The sequence below is a fragment of the Leguminivora glycinivorella genome, chromosome 11, assembly GCF_023078275.1.
Source record: "Leguminivora glycinivorella isolate SPB_JAAS2020 chromosome 11, LegGlyc_1.1, whole genome shotgun sequence".
NCBI lineage: Eukaryota > Metazoa > Arthropoda > Insecta > Lepidoptera > Tortricidae > Leguminivora > Leguminivora glycinivorella.
In genome coordinates, this window is record NC_062981.1 from 17,166,846 (window position 1) to 17,181,973 (window position 15,128).

The 15,128-nt window shown below is 39.3% G+C and overlaps 2 protein-coding genes across 2 annotated transcripts; both read right to left on the reverse strand.

The window, feature by feature from the left end:
- Nucleotides 1-3,401: 3,401 nt before the first annotated feature.
- LOC125231404 (katanin-interacting protein-like) lies at nucleotides 3,402-9,532 on the reverse strand. Its single transcript, XM_048136851.1, has 8 exons — nucleotides 9,280-9,532; nucleotides 8,963-9,193; nucleotides 8,395-8,569; nucleotides 6,634-6,818; nucleotides 5,673-5,817; nucleotides 5,248-5,341; nucleotides 4,465-4,580; nucleotides 3,402-4,153 (listed from the first exon to the last, which is right to left on the reverse strand). Exons 1-8 carry the CDS (start codon nucleotides 9,494-9,496, stop codon nucleotides 4,063-4,065), a joined length of 1,254 nt encoding a protein of 417 aa, XP_047992808.1. The 5' UTR covers nucleotides 9,497-9,532; the 3' UTR covers nucleotides 3,402-4,062.
- Nucleotides 9,533-10,072: 540 nt separating this feature from the next.
- LOC125231375 (katanin-interacting protein-like) lies at nucleotides 10,073-12,998 on the reverse strand. Its single transcript, XM_048136819.1, has 7 exons — nucleotides 12,890-12,998; nucleotides 12,006-12,098; nucleotides 11,564-11,664; nucleotides 11,257-11,418; nucleotides 10,657-10,976; nucleotides 10,240-10,419; nucleotides 10,073-10,138 (listed from the first exon to the last, which is right to left on the reverse strand). The coding sequence occupies exons 1-7, from the start codon at nucleotides 12,973-12,975 to the stop codon at nucleotides 10,073-10,075; spliced, it is 1,008 nt and encodes a 335-aa protein (XP_047992776.1). The 5' UTR covers nucleotides 12,976-12,998.
- Nucleotides 12,999-15,128: the final 2,130 nt, after the last annotated feature.

The following is a 15,128-nucleotide window of genomic DNA, read 5'->3' on the forward strand; positions in this document are numbered from 1 at the left end:
AAGGTTATTTTAAAAGGATGTGGTTAATACATTAACAAAAATTCAACGTGTTTAAGAAGCGGAACAGTTACGTTTTCTATCTTGTGAAATTATTTCTAATGCTTTTTGTGCACTTGAAGCTTTGGGTTACATTAGTCCTACTGCCTCTTTATTAGGTTCCGTACCAAAAAGTGTAAACGGAACCCTTTATGTTGCGACTCTGTCTATCTGTCTGTCACATTTTTTATACACTAGTAACCGCCCAAATGAAAGAGGTGAGTACCGATAGTTTTTGTCTTCTTATGGACAGACAATAGGGTCATACGATAGTACTCTTTAATATTACTATACTATGCAGACAAATTTAGTTATTCAGACTATACTTATTTCTTTTTGTTGTTCCAGCGAGCTTGAAGGGGCACATTAGGAGCGCCGAACAAGAAACGCGTAAACAGTCTCCCTGAGGAAAGTCCCGAGCAAGGCGACTTCAAACTGGACAGCGTACTCGACTCCGTGTACTTCTTCAGCTAGTCGAATATGGACTTTTTGACTGGTACTGTCGTTTCGTTCCCGGTTGGTATAGATGTAGGGCAATTGTGTGTCTTAGATAGAAAATTGATATGCGAAAATGGTTCAGCGGTTGGTGTTTCAGCAACACGCTGAAATGAGGCTCATTTTCGTGGCACTTCATTCCTTTCTGTCTTGTTATTATGTGTATTTTGTCTTGCCTGTGTTCACGAATAAATCGTTTGTTCTATTTCAATCTTGTAATATTAACAATGTTTTTACACTGATTTAAACGTTTTTGTAAACGGGACTTAATCGCGTAAAAAACAACGTAAACTATGATTTTTTTTGCAATCTGGACGAAAGAGAAATTACCATCAGTGTTGGCCACTGATATCAATATGCTCTATCTCGATTGCTGTTGTTTTCTGATGATTAGTATATTAAAAAAAATGTCTGTTCTATTATAAATTAATACTGAATTTTGTACTTTTGATAACCAGACTAGGGTTGCCAACCGTACTATATAATATAGTACTGTACTATATTTTGGCCCAGCGTACTATATTTTATATGAAAGATATATAGTACGCAAAAGTACTATATTTTTGGGGTCCTTGCCAGTGGCGAATTTACACTTAGGATCAAACGGTCAGGGGCGGGCGTTTTTATAATGAAAAAATCTAGCGCTTGCTACGCTCGCGCTTTCATTTCTGTTTGTCCTCCATTGTACATTTCATTACTTCCTTCTGACATGGAATGATTACAGTTACAAATATATAGAGCCACCGTTGTTTGCAAACATTTGTATTTTTTCAACGATATATTATCGACATTTCTTAAGGGATTCTCTACGCATCATCTCTAAGCAAACTAGTATCCCATAATTAATTACTTCACAGCTCATTGATTCTGTGATATTTAGCATCAAAGTTGAAACTATTCTAGGACCAAAACTGGTTCTTTGGTCAAAACTTTTTCCGCCTTTTAATTAGTTTTAAAAATTAAAATCGCTCTTACATTTTAGAAATTCTTCATCAAAACAAAATTTCCAAAAATGTTTTTAAGACAATGTCAAAGTTCATAAAAAAATAAGAACATAGTATACATTTATTTATTTTTTTCAAAATATGGGTCTTACAAATAGGGTGTTCTGCCTTTTCATAGAACTATTTTTGGCTGAGGTTGAATTTGCCAACCAACATTTCGCTTGAAGTTTCATTTTTAACAACTAACGTTTAGCAACTTTTGTATGGCAACTTTTCAATTGGTAGAATTATTGTACCTAAAGCAGATTATTAGAATCTATCCAGTCTTATGGCAGACTTTATCCATTTGTCAAGTAGTTTCACTTGCTCAAAACAACTTTTTGGACAAATAACTTGGATTTTATGTAACGAGAAACATTAGTGACAAATTACAAATCATTTCTAACATCATCCACAACTAGTTGTATATTCCGTCAAGTAAAACAATCGACAACATGAAAGTTTGCTTTTTAGAAAAAGGCTAAATGTTAAGTTGGTAAACGTGAGGTTGGCAAATAAAACAATATGATAAGTTGGGAAAATGAACATTCGGCGGGAATAAAATTCCGCGAAAATTGAGTTGGGAAGTGATATTCAATGGCCGTACATAAACAGACACACAATTCGGCTTGATAGACTGATATGAGATATTGTTGATCGATAGTTAGCGTATTGAATTTTTTATAATTACCAATGTTAATAATATATATCAACAATGAAATATAACTTCCAAGATGCCTTCGCTATAATAACATAAAGTAGTTGACTCTCGTAGAGTACAAATGATTTAGTCATGTTTGTAATTTGATTGTTCCTAGTGTTAAATTACTTTGTGGAGAGATATGGTGCAAATGGAAAAAAAATGCAACGGAATGAATTTAAAAAATATTATGGAAACTTATATAAGTCTGAGCTTCCGATATAGCTGTGGAACTCCGAAAAGGAAAAATATTTACGTCAAAAAAACACCAACAGATGCTAAATGAATTTGCATCACTTTTCTCCCCAGTTGTAAGTTTCACAAATATTTAGGGTTGGTTAGTAACTACATCGCGTTTATATGTTTATAATGCCATATCTACAAAGACATGCACCAAATTAAAATAATAGTCGTAGTCTGGGTTGCGAGCACAGAGATTTTGTTTAATGACAAAAATAAATTGCTATCAGATAAACAGATAACGAATATAAACCCCAATTTTCTTGTTAATACGATTACGAAATTAGAGTGACACAAAAACGCAGTCACTAACAAAATTTGGGGTCCATAATATATCTGAAAACAAACAGTATTAAATTTGATATTATGTTATTGTATCTTATGTTCTGACTCGCAACCATTTTTCAGTAGTGCAATGCAACAAAATAGTCTGTGATTTGTTAGATGTCTAACAATAAAATTAAGCTGAATATAATTACTGTTGTTTAATTTAACTTTTCATTAAATCACGCCATTAGGAAAACCCCTGTCTGTTATCCTGGTAGGTATAAAATAAACACAATTTAAGAATCATTGATTTATTATTGGTACAAAAAATCTAGACGGGAACGCAGGTTACAACGAATTTATCTACGATACTGTACACTTACTATGTCTATTTGACTAAACATTGAACATCAATACTTGAAAAAATCACTTAATTATGAACAAATAACTTATTTCCTGGCTTAACCTAAGTCTAGACTAATTTGTTGTGTATATAAAGAAAAAACTAATATTTGGCTGGTGCAGTCTACTTATTTGAATTTGAACTATGTTGATTTATAATTACTAATTTAAGATTTGATTTTAGACAATTTTATTAGTAATTAGATCTATTTAAACGTATGTCTGCGCTACCATATGCTTTACAGAAACGGACTACCTATCCTATAACTCAATTCGGATTATTAAAGTTGATCTTTATTAAAACTGCGGTAACATATTTGCCAGTACCTATACAAGAAACAAAAACACATCTGTTACTAAGTCGAATGTTTTGTTGTCGACGGGGGCTTATTCTATTCTTTCGTGTTCAAATGAGGGCATCGGCTAAAAGTGCGCGTAATCTAAAAACATACGCGTTCAGTCCAGTTTTATAAGGGCCTTTGGTTTTCGGGTGTATTGGACGTACAGGTCAATTCGCTAGATCTGGCACGAATGGAATGAATGAGTGAATGAAGTGTGTGACAGATTTTCGAATAAAATTGTGGCTCTTGACAGTTACGACTGGATACCGCTGAAAGTGTCACCCACACAATCAGTTACAGTTGTAGTGCGAAAAGGGTTTCCTTCGTATTTTTTCGGAAACGTGTCATGCTAGTTCAGTCAATGTCAGTACATCTTGTACTGAGACTGACTGAAATAGCATGACACGTACGTACGTTTCCGTGACAATACGAAGGCAAAACTTTTCGTACTACATCTGTACGTTTATCCCATTCATGCTAACTTTCGTGAACTGACCTGTAATCGCAAAATGGACTTGTCTTCTTCCTTTCTCACGCACTGTACGCGGCTTCCGCACGTTCATTCACTGACTCATTCATTCGTTCATTGCTGCTGATGTCACTGTCTGTGGTGACTGACGCCGGTGTAGGGGCGCGCCGCGGGGTCCACGGCGGTGCGCGAACCTGAAGTGGTGCTGCGTGGAGGGGGGCTGCAACAAACACGTACTTGTCTCCATCAAACTATCACTACTTGGATCACGTGCGTGGCAAATGTCATTGGTCACAAAGAAATAAGTTGGCGGGGGTTCACGCAGACCCAGAGGCAATGTGCTTGTGAGTGGCAAATGTCCAATTTCGATGAGTTGAGACAGCGCGATCTACAGAAGAAAATGCGCAAGCTGCCTCGGCCGAGGCATGTCTGTATTATCTGTTTGACGCGCTAGGGGGACATATCTTCTGTGTGGACCCGCCTAAAGGCATTTTGATTAAGATGCTAAGGTTTGAAGCAAATTATAGGTACCTTGGCGTGGAGTCATCATCGTTGTTCTGCAAGCAGATCCACTGAGGTGCAATCGTGTCGCCGGGCTTCGCGCAGTCCAGCGTGCCATTGAACAGGAGCAAATCGTCGATCAGCACCTGCAAAATTATTCAAGTATTTATTTGTTGGAGTAGTTAAAATTTTTCAACACAAAATGACCTTGAGGATTAAATTGATGTCTTGGAAGGAGTGGTGTCTTTTTAGATGCGACATGGCGTCCGTTGAAGACGAGTGGGTAAATTTATCCTTACATTGCAAATGCAGTTAGATACTCGTGCAAGTGACAAGGTGGATGAATGAATTACGTTATAATATGATGTAATGCAATAGTTATTTGTTATACAAGGGGGCAAAGTTGTATTTTAACGCCGAGTGTGGAATTGAAAAACGAGCAAGTGAAAGGATTCTATAGTTGAACCACGAGCGAAGCGAGTGGTTCGAGAATAGAATCCTGAACTTGCGAGTTTTTTAACACACGAGAAGTAAAATACATTTGCACCCGAGTGTAACACAAAACTTTTCCCCTCACTATAGCGAGGAAACTACAACGCAAAAAATGCGTTTACCACTGCTTCCAGTAGTTCCACAGGTGGTAAATCATCTTTATTACTAGATTCACCTACTTTTATCAATTTTAAAGCAGTTAATTAGACTTTATTCAAGGCCAAATTACTTTACCCACTAGTGGATAAAATGCGTTTTTACCCGCTGGTATTAAAGGACAAAACACGTGTTTCCGAGCTAGTGAGGGGAAAAATATCTTACTCCGAATTCTTTGACTCCTCTCGAGGGTGTTTTTCCGTAGTTCCATATCTTCAGGCCATAAATTGATACTGGCGCGTCGAACACGAAAAATACCCTGCAAAAATTCACGTGTATGTTCAGTACCTTATAAAGTTAACTGCGGGCGTAGCATTCTGTATATTTTTTACATGTAAAATGCTAAAATCGTGCAATAAAGAATATTTACTTATCTACTTACTAGTTGGATAAACTTTATCGCGTCACTATTGCTTTTACCGTTAGTGCGAAAAGGACGGTCTGACGTTATATCGTTTATCACGCGACCGCGCTTGCCTGCCTGGTTAAATTCTCACTCTAGTTGCCAATTAATCGATAATCAGTAGTCAGTATGTACTTTCAATTACGAAGAATCTGTGGAATTACCTATAATTACTATTAGGAATCACCTGTTGAGTGTGTGCGGCAGTATGGGCGCGAGCCAAGAGTGCGCCGCGTCACATGAGACGACCCCGTCGACCAACTTGTCCGGTGTCCGAACGTCCAGAGCGCGCGAGTCCAACACGTTAACACTCGCCGGGTGCGCGCACACGTCTAAAGGAAACATCAACACAACATCAGTATCAACCGCCATGTGCAAATGTAAATGTCATCAAATAGCTGGTGCAGTTGTAAGTCCGAAAGGCATGTCTATAAACTATTAGAGGACGACAGCAGTGAATATAAATAAATATTATATTAAGTTTCATGATATTGTAACTTAATTTATTAATTTTATTTAGCTTGGCATGTGTATTTTCTTTCTTTGTAAATGACGATCCTTATTGGGAGACACGATTATTTTTATTTGGAATCTATTATGTAATTTTTGACGATCATGATGAGAAGATAAACATAATTTTGACATGTAGCAAATTTATAGTATAATTTTTATCATGAAATAAAGAAATCTAATCTAATCTAATCATTTTTACATAGATTGACTGAGTCCCACGGTAAGCTCAAGATGGCTTGTGTTGCAAGTCGTGGTCTTTTGTGTTTTCTTACCCAATATACGGGAATGTTCAGTAAAATCAACACCAGTTTCGGCCTCGGCTGGTTTATACGTACCGGTTTGTGAGAGCGACGATCGTGAGCTCTCAGGTGACTGACATAGACTATTTTTGCCGTGAATGTGCGACCACACTCACGGCAGGTCAGCATGAAATTGTAATCTATGACCGCAGGTGGTCGGGCCTTTAACTCGTCGCGTTTCGCATCGAGATCCACACGCCTCTGGTCTTCGAAAGCTTGCACTTTTCCTCTCAGTGTATGCCTCCACTTCGGCCGATCTTGTGCCGAAGTCTGCCAGTCCAGTGCGACGGTTCAGGAAAATACATTGTATCACTACTAAAAGGTAAGTTCACTCACTGGTTTCAGTGACAGGTATGAGGTTCCCCATAGGATCATACAGTTCCACTGCCGTGAGTCCAACGTAGTACGCATCGCCCCAGGTGGAGAATATGCTGATTTGCAAGACGAAGCCTGTGGGCGCACTCAGTTCTCCAGCGTTGAAGGAGAGCTCTGGGTAGTCTAGTTCTTTTGGATTTTCTAACCTGAAATGGGAAAATTGTGATAACTACAAGATGTAGGATTAATTGGAATTTATTAAAAACCGGCCAAGAGCGTGTCGGGCCACGCTCAGTGTAGGGTTCCGTAGTTTTCCGTATTTTTCTCAAAAACTACTGAACCTATCAAGTTCAAAATAATTTTCCTAGAAATTCTTTATAAAGTTCTACATTTGTGATTTTTTTCATATTTTTTAAACATATGGTTCAAAAGTTAGAGGGGGGGGGACGCACTTTTTTTTCCTTTAGGAGCGATTATTTCCGAAAATATTAATAATATCAAAAAACGATCTTAGAAAACCCTTATTCATTTTTAAATACCTATCCAACGATATATCACACGTTGGGGTTAGAATGAAAAAAAAAATCAGCCCCCAGTACGTCAGCCATTCAGTACGTCATTAACATTTATTAAGTTGAGTAACAAGTTGAGTACAAGTATCATAATCTTTCTCGTAGTAAAACTTATAGAATAAGGGATTAGCATGTAGGTATTGGCAACGAGCTTACATGTAGGGGCGAGAGATTTACATGTAGGGGGGGTACCCTAATAAAACATTTTTTTCCATTTTTATTTTTGCACTTTGTTGGCGTGATTGATATACATATTGGTACCAAATTTCAGCTTTCTAGTGCTACCGGTTACTGAGATTATCCGCGGACGGACGGACGGACGGACGGACGGACGGACGGACGGACGAAACTATAAGGGTTCCTAGTTGACTACGGAACCCTAAAAAATGTTAGTGGAAATAATGTTTTACACATCCTCCTAAATAACGGCTGGAGGGTAACAACAGCGTTTGGCGTCGATTAACAGGTCCACCTTAGCTATGTACAGTATGTAGTAGACATCTAAAAAAATATTCTCACCGGTATTCAGCCTGCAATATCGGGCGGGTCTGAAGAGGGTTGCCATCTAGGGAGATGCGACCGTGCTTGGCACCGACGTAAGACAGGTTGGCTTATAGTAGAAAATTAGAAATCTATAAAGAAATGTTCCTCACCGGTCTTCAGCCTGCAAGTCCAACTGCTGTACGTAATCATAGCAAGTATCTTTAGGGCTCCAGGGGCCCGCCGGAGCAATATCGGGCGGGTCTGGATAGGATTACCGTCTAGGGTGATGCGGCAGTGCTTGTCACCGATGTATGACAGGTCCACTTGGCATTGAAGAAGAAATTTAAAGGAATATTTCTTACCGATCTTCATCCTGCAAGTCCAACTGCTGTACGTAATCGTAGCAAGTATCTTTAGAGGCCCGCCGGAGCAATATCGGGCGGGTCTGAAGAGGGTTGCCGTCTAGGGTGATGCGGCAGTGTTTGGCGATGTATGACAGGTCCACTTGGTGTTGTAGAAGAAATCTAAAGAAATTTTCCTCACTGGTCTTCAGCCTGCAAGTCCAACTGCTGTACGTAATCGTAGCAGGTGTCTCCAAGGGCCCGCCGGAGCAATATCGGGCGGGTCTGGATAGGATTGCCGTCTAGGGTGATGCGGCAGTGCTTGTCGCCGATGTATGACAGGCCCACTTGGCATTGAAGAAGAAATTTAAAGGAATATTTTTTACCGGTCTTCAGCCTGCAAGTCGAACTGCTGTACGTAATCGTAGCAGGTATCCCCAGGTGCCCGCCGAAGCAATATCGGGTGGGTCTGGAGAGGATTGCCGTCTAGGGAGATGCGGCAATGTTTTGCCCCGATATACGACAGGTCCACGTTGGCGTTGTAGTTCCAGATGCGAATACCTGGAACAGGTCATTATGCTCGCTGTTCTAATATTCTTACAAAACTCGTGCACCAAATATCGCCAGAAGTCAGTAGAAATGTTGCATAAAACAGGCTCCTTCAGGTTTAGAATAAATTTAAATGGGCAATTACTGCCTTGGGTGAGACTCATGGCCTCTGGATCGATACTCCAGCGCTCTACTATCTTAGGGCCCCCTCACATTTAGCGGCTCGCGAGCGTAGCGTCGGGCCAACTGTATGGAAAAAGGCCTTGCCATACAGTTGGCCCGACGCTACGCTCGCGAGACGCTAGATGTGAGGGGGCCCGTAGTCCCACAATTCGAATGGGCCGGAGCTATCTCCGAAGATGGCAAATACTATGTACTACACAGAAAATGCGGTCGCCAACTCACATGTAATCTCACTAGTTTCCGGTAACTCCATGACAATATGACAGAACATGCTCCCCGATACAAAATTCGTGCACCACATATCTTCAAAGTCCGTGGAGATGTTGCGTCCGTTGAAGAGGCTCTTGCAGTCCAGCAATTTGGAAGGATCTACTCGGTCTTCAGAGATGTGAGAAGTGTAGGCGTAGGCGCGGTGTATGTGGATGGTAGAGCTGTAGCAGAGGATTTCGATTCCTGGAGATGGAAAAAGGTATTGTGATGTTTTTTTTTTAGCTATAGGTACATACTGAAACAGATTTTTGAAGTTCGCAAAAACATACCTGTTAGCCCTATAAGATTCCTCTGCCCCCACGTCGACATGAGCGTTATCTTAATCTTCTTGGCCACGTATTTGATCTCCTTCTGCTCCTCCCAGGATTCATTCAGCATCGGACTAAGCCTGTCCCTCCCATCTGCTGTTGGGGGCCTCATGTCGGCAGGGATGTCGCTGGGCTCGTTGTCCCGCATGAGCGCTTGGAAGTTTCTATCGTTGATCATTATGGCTTCGAGGATTGATGGATCTTTTGTGAAGAGGATCGTCTGAAAGGGAAATTTATATCTAAAACTGCATGCAGTCTCGAATGTCTTTTCAGAACGTCACATAGCTGGTGCCGCTTTAAATCCGAAAGGCATTTCAAGTAATGTAGTGAACTATATCTGTAGATTATCTATGTCTAATTGTCGATGTCAATTACCTACAACAGCGGTTCTCAAACTTATTTTCTCATGGAACCCCTTTGGAAAGCAAAATATCTGACGGAACCCTTAATAAATAAATAAAATAGTTTATAGCAACCTTTATTAACCCCCGACGCAAAAAAGACTTGGTGTTATAAGTTTGATTTGTCTGTCTGACTGTCAGTGAGTGTGTCTGTCTGCGGCATCGTAGCTCCCGAACGGATGAACCGATTTGGATTTAGTTTTTTTTTTCTGAAAGCTGAGTAAGTCGGGAGTGTTCTTAGCCATGTTTCATGAAAATCGGTCTACTATGTCGCGGACGGGGTTTTTTCAAAACTTTAATTTTGTGGTTTGGTTATATTCATAAGTCTTAATCATAATAGTAAAATCTAATCACTAGATTCTAATGTGATGCACTAAGCGAATCCCACGTGAAGAGTATATTCTGGACTTGTTATAGTTCTGAAAAATACCCTCAAATAAGCCGAAAGAGTTGAGAGATAACGCCTATTTCTAAACAAATATTGGAAGGAATATCAAACTATTTCTAAAGAGTCACATACCCAAATTCTGAGCAAAGCAATAGTAGCGCAGTTAGCCAAGAGTAGACTAAGAACTACGGGTGCACTTCTCGGTACTTGAGTGGTCCAGCAATGTCGGTCGTCTCTTGTTCGTACCACTCCATCCACGATTGCATCGGGGCGACCGTGCTTGGTGTCGCCGGCTTCTGAATCCGTCCATACCTAAACAACACATAAAGACGACTCTTTGCATCATTCACAATAAAATGACGACAAAATTAAAGTGAGTATCTTCACGAGGAACTTTCCTTAATGAACCCCAAAAGGCAGCATATGTTTTTTTAGGGACCTAGGTCAAAAGTTTGAGTGGAGTGGAGTCAGACGATATTGTGATGCAATGCGAGATACTTGGGTAGGTACACAGTTACTGATATGAAGTCGTAAAAAAGGGTAACTTACCTTTTCGATTGGCACTGGTTGTCCGTCCGAATTAAACAGCTCTATTCCATTCAACCCAACCAAGTACTTGTCCCCCCAGTTGGAGTATATCTTCAATTCAAGCAACCTGCCTTCAGGCAGTTCTGGTATCACAAATTCGCCCTTCAACCATTCATTCGAACTTTTAGTGTCGGTATTTCTTGAAGACGACATGGAACTTAGTGATGCAGGTTTCTTTGGAGGATTTGTGGTGTAACTTGTGTATTTTTTGAGTGAGCCTGTGTGAATGCTTGATGATGTATCGTTAGATTTTGTTCGGCCTATTTTGATGTCTTGTTGCCCTGTGAAGTAAACCGAATTAAGAATCAAAGCTTATAGGAAGGAGAATATAATACAGTCGATATCCATTGTCCAATTTCCTCTCATAGAAGTCTGACTGAATTAACCCAGCACCTTCTAGTGAAGTAAAGAGCGTTCAATAAATCTTATCAACTAAACCGTACCAGGGACGTATGACATCGTTAAAGTCTAGTGCGCCCTGCGATGGTGTGGCGTCACATATCGACAGGTCACAGGACCTCTTAGATGAACCGCGATAATCTACTAGACTGTTCTACTTACTCGCCCCAAGTATGACGTCGTTAAAGTCGTGGTCCTCCCTGCGGTGGCGGGGCGTCACATAGTGCGGGAGCAGGTCGGACAAGAAGTCGTTTGAAGAGCCGTTGCTGTCGTCCCAGTCTAGAAGACTGTTGCGGTACTTTCGTCGGCCGTTCTGGGTGTACCCTGAATAGATAAAAGGGATAGAATAGAAGACAATGTCATTTTATTCAAGAACTACTGAACTAAAATTAAGTAAAACAACAGATAGGTATTATAGTACTCAACTAATATCCCCTTGCAATTTATATTTTCATCAGTCATGGCCTACCTTTACTGTACCGAACGGTGCCCGCGGAATGGGCCAACGGCTGCATTTGAGGTTTGGTTAGCAAATCCATTGTGGTGTCCAGAGAAGTTCTTCTTGTTAACCTGCGAGATGAAATGCTTCGATGTTTTCTTTTCTTTGGCAAATCTTATTTAAACACACCTATTTGGAATAGGTGGGGGAAAATAAAAGTACTTGTATAACCTTGGAAACCGTAATGTTGGTGAATAAATACATAGTTTGGTATACTAAGGTCTAGAAATATATAAGATGATAGGTAAGGATAGTTTTTATTCATTCCAGCATCATCATCATCATTCTGCGAATCGGCTCAGACGAGAAGCTAAGTGATGAAATAAGTTGGGAGCTTACCAGCAAAGTTGTGCAAACATTCAAATAGATTCTGTGCCTCCCAATTTGCACACTGACTGAGTCTCCGCCTTACCTGAGATTCTGAGGCTTGCCATAGTTAATTTTAGACTTGTCGAGAGTGGGAGGCGATTCGTTGCTGTTTCTGATATGCGTCTCTTTCATCTCCCTGCAATGTGTGGAATGGTTAACAACGGGAAAACACGCTATGCCTGCGAACACTGCAAGGTTATTAGGGTGTGTCCACACACGCCAAATTTTTAGGATAGGTACATTAGGTACCTACATGAGACTTGAGGGACGCCTCTCAACGTGTGTGTATCTACCTAGTAATGCGCGAGCGGCAGGTTTTGCGGTCAGCCTAGTTGTTTTAGACCGCAGGTAAAGCGAAAGCAAATGTCTTCGGTTTAGCTTAGGGTTTTGTTTACAGTTTGTATGTCGGCACTCCAGTTACAGAAGTCGCATTCTCCTAATTTTTTTGGTGATTCAGTTTGTGGATTAGAGATAGTGAGCTTTCCAAACAAAACACAACTTTCTATAAGCTACTCGGTCATTGTCGCAATATTATATGTTAATCAGGACGATCCTGGATGTAGGCTATCGTCCGTTATTGATGATAAGATAATACCTATTACCCACTTAATATTGCCTTATCACATGAATAAATTATCTAATAAAAGCTCGCAACCCAAATATAATATAATACGCAAATATAGAAGTTCTATACATATGTTTCTTACTATTTTTGTCAAAAGCTCTATAAGGCACGTATAAATTTATTATAAGAAAACTGATGTGTACACTAGCCGTTTACCCCTAACGTCACCTTGAAACGCGGAAGTGGACCATTGTACTTAAATGACTTTATTGAACACAAAAACCAATACAAACACGGGGTCATTAATCATGTCTACACCACATTATAGACAATATTCTATAAATCATCATAAAACACTTTACTTGGTAATGTCTTCCAGCCAGAATGGTACTTCTCCGTCCTTGTCTGAATACCCAAACGCTTCCATCCTTTTGTGCTCCTGAGCCATTCTTCAGCCATCAGAAAAAATATAACTCTCCTTAACGAAGACGCAGTAAACGCATTACTATACTTCTACACTTAACGTTATAATTATAAATAACGCAACAATAAAGCTAACAAAATAAATTTTGTTACATAAGTAAAAATGTTGTAAGGGTTTTATGCCTGTTATTAATAATTTATTATCATTATTCACACTTGCCACTTTTGAAACATATTTTGCCGCTGTTTGTTTGACCTTGGTTGCTATAGTTACTATATTTTTTAAAAGATGTGTGGCTTTGGCAATGTGTAATAATACTGACAACTAGGGCGTATATTTTCTAAAATATTTATTATTTGTTAAAATAAAATAAAAAATTTCTTAAAATTTTAAAGCTAAAGTCTAAGTCACTCAATCTTTTAAAAACCGGGACCTATTTATAAGAAGAATAACCGATTTGAAGGCATCTTTTTGACGTGATAACGTCTAATAACTCGTTACTACGGGCAGCATGCACGAAAAAGATGACGTCATTGTCCCGTTTCGCAATATAGCTTTAGCGCCATCTATTGGCGCGCGTTGGAACTAAGCGGCTGATCGATGCGCTCGGTATGGTTATAGCGTGTGGCCTGAGTAAAGCACCACAGCTGGGACAGATGGCGCGCCCGTGTGTTGTTCTCGTTAAGCTGAGTTTAGACCAGCAAGTTATTGCTGCAAGTTTTGAGACGCAACTATAGGTAAGAGTGAGTGGCAAATATCTGCATCTCTTTCTAGCATATACTTCTGTCTCAAAACTTGCAGCAATAACTTGCATGTCTAAACTCAGCTTTACAAAATTAATTATTTTAATTTATACGACTTTTTACAGAACATATCCCGTCTGAACTCATCATAGATTTAGAATTATTAAACTAGATTGTGTAGTTGGGTCAAAAAGTGTGTCCACATGAGAGGTCATTGTTTGGGCTGGTGTCCCTCTCGCACTTACTGACAATGTCAACATTATTCAGTGAACGTCGTTTTTAATTATACAAATCTTTGATTTACAATGTAATTATTTTGATGCCAATAAATCAAAGATTTTTATAATTAATATACAAATCTTTGATTTATTGGCATCAAAATAATTACATTGTAATTACATTGTAATTATTTTCCAATTCTTTGAAATATATCGAAACCCTAGTTTGAATATAACACTAAAATAATATAAGAAGTTATAAAGTCAGGTAATATATATATATATATATATATATATAAATACTACTATTATGGCTCATTAACACTGGCCACACGTGCGAGAGGGACACCAGCCCAAACAATGCCCTCTCATGTGGACCGTTTTCGATCACGGTCACCTTTTTGTCTCAGTAATAAGGTTCAATTTAGTATGGCAAAAAATGTGATTCCGCTGTCCCCTGTCTTTGGAACTCACTGACAATGACATTTGGGCCGCTAAACATGGTACAATAGGGACTGAGCTCACACTTTTTTGCCATACTAAATTGAACTTTATCACCGGTGCAGAAAGGCGTTCTTGTCAGACTAGTAAAAGTTTTTGGCTTAACAACTCAATCTAGCTTAATATATATAAATCTATGGCATAGAACAACATGTCGGGTCCCTATATATAGGTCTAAGGTTTTATTTGAAAATTGAAATGGTCATACAATGCCAAAAATTGTAAGTATTTGCAATATTACTTTCTATTATAGTAAAACATATATTTTTTAAGGATTATAATATATATACGTATGTTTTTTCATAGCCAAATCTGGTCTGCTTTGGCAAACATTGCCATCATTGCGGTAAATGGATGGAGCGAAGAGCTTTGAGGAAAGATTGTAAGTATTCACTTCTGATAATTGTGTTAAAGGTTTTTTATCTATCTACTCACACCAGTATTCCCAAAAGTTATTGGCAAATCACTAGAAAGAGTGCAGAGGAAGTTCTGTAGGCACATTTACAAACGACTGTACGGATATTACCCATATATGTATCCATCTCTATTCGTAACAGGAATGGTTGGTCTTCAAACTCTAGAAACCAGACGGAAACTGCTGCATATTATGCATTACCGCCAACTGTTTCACCATAGAGTAGATGACGCATCCGTGCTTGAGAGAATGGGGCTGCAAGTGCCAAGAGCGAATGTGGTGGTTGGCATGCCGGGCGCG

Excerpts from the sequence above, each read along its gene's own strand:
- LOC125231404 (XM_048136851.1), bottom strand. The coding sequence starts at position 9,496 with ATGATCAACGATAGAAACTTCCAAGCGCTCATGCGGGACAACGAGCCC. Across the intron at positions 9,194-9,279 it reads GAATCTTATAGGGCTAACAG|GAATCGAAATCCTCTGCTAC; the intron begins GTATGTTTTTGC and ends TTCCATCTCCAG. Across the intron at positions 4,581-5,247 it reads GAGGAGTCAAAGAATTCGGA|GTGCTGATCGACGATTTGCT; the intron begins GTAAGATATTTT and ends ATAATTTTGCAG.
- LOC125231375 (XM_048136819.1), bottom strand. The coding sequence starts at position 12,975 with ATGGCTCAGGAGCACAAAAGGATGGAAGCGTTTGGGTATTCAGACAAG. Across the intron at positions 12,099-12,889 it reads TGGCTGGAAGACATTACCAA|GGAGATGAAAGAGACGCATA; the intron begins GTAAAGTGTTTT and ends CACACATTGCAG. Across the intron at positions 10,977-11,256 it reads CGACGTCATACTTGGGGCGA|GGCAACAAGACATCAAAATA; the intron begins GTAAGTAGAACA and ends TTTACTTCACAG.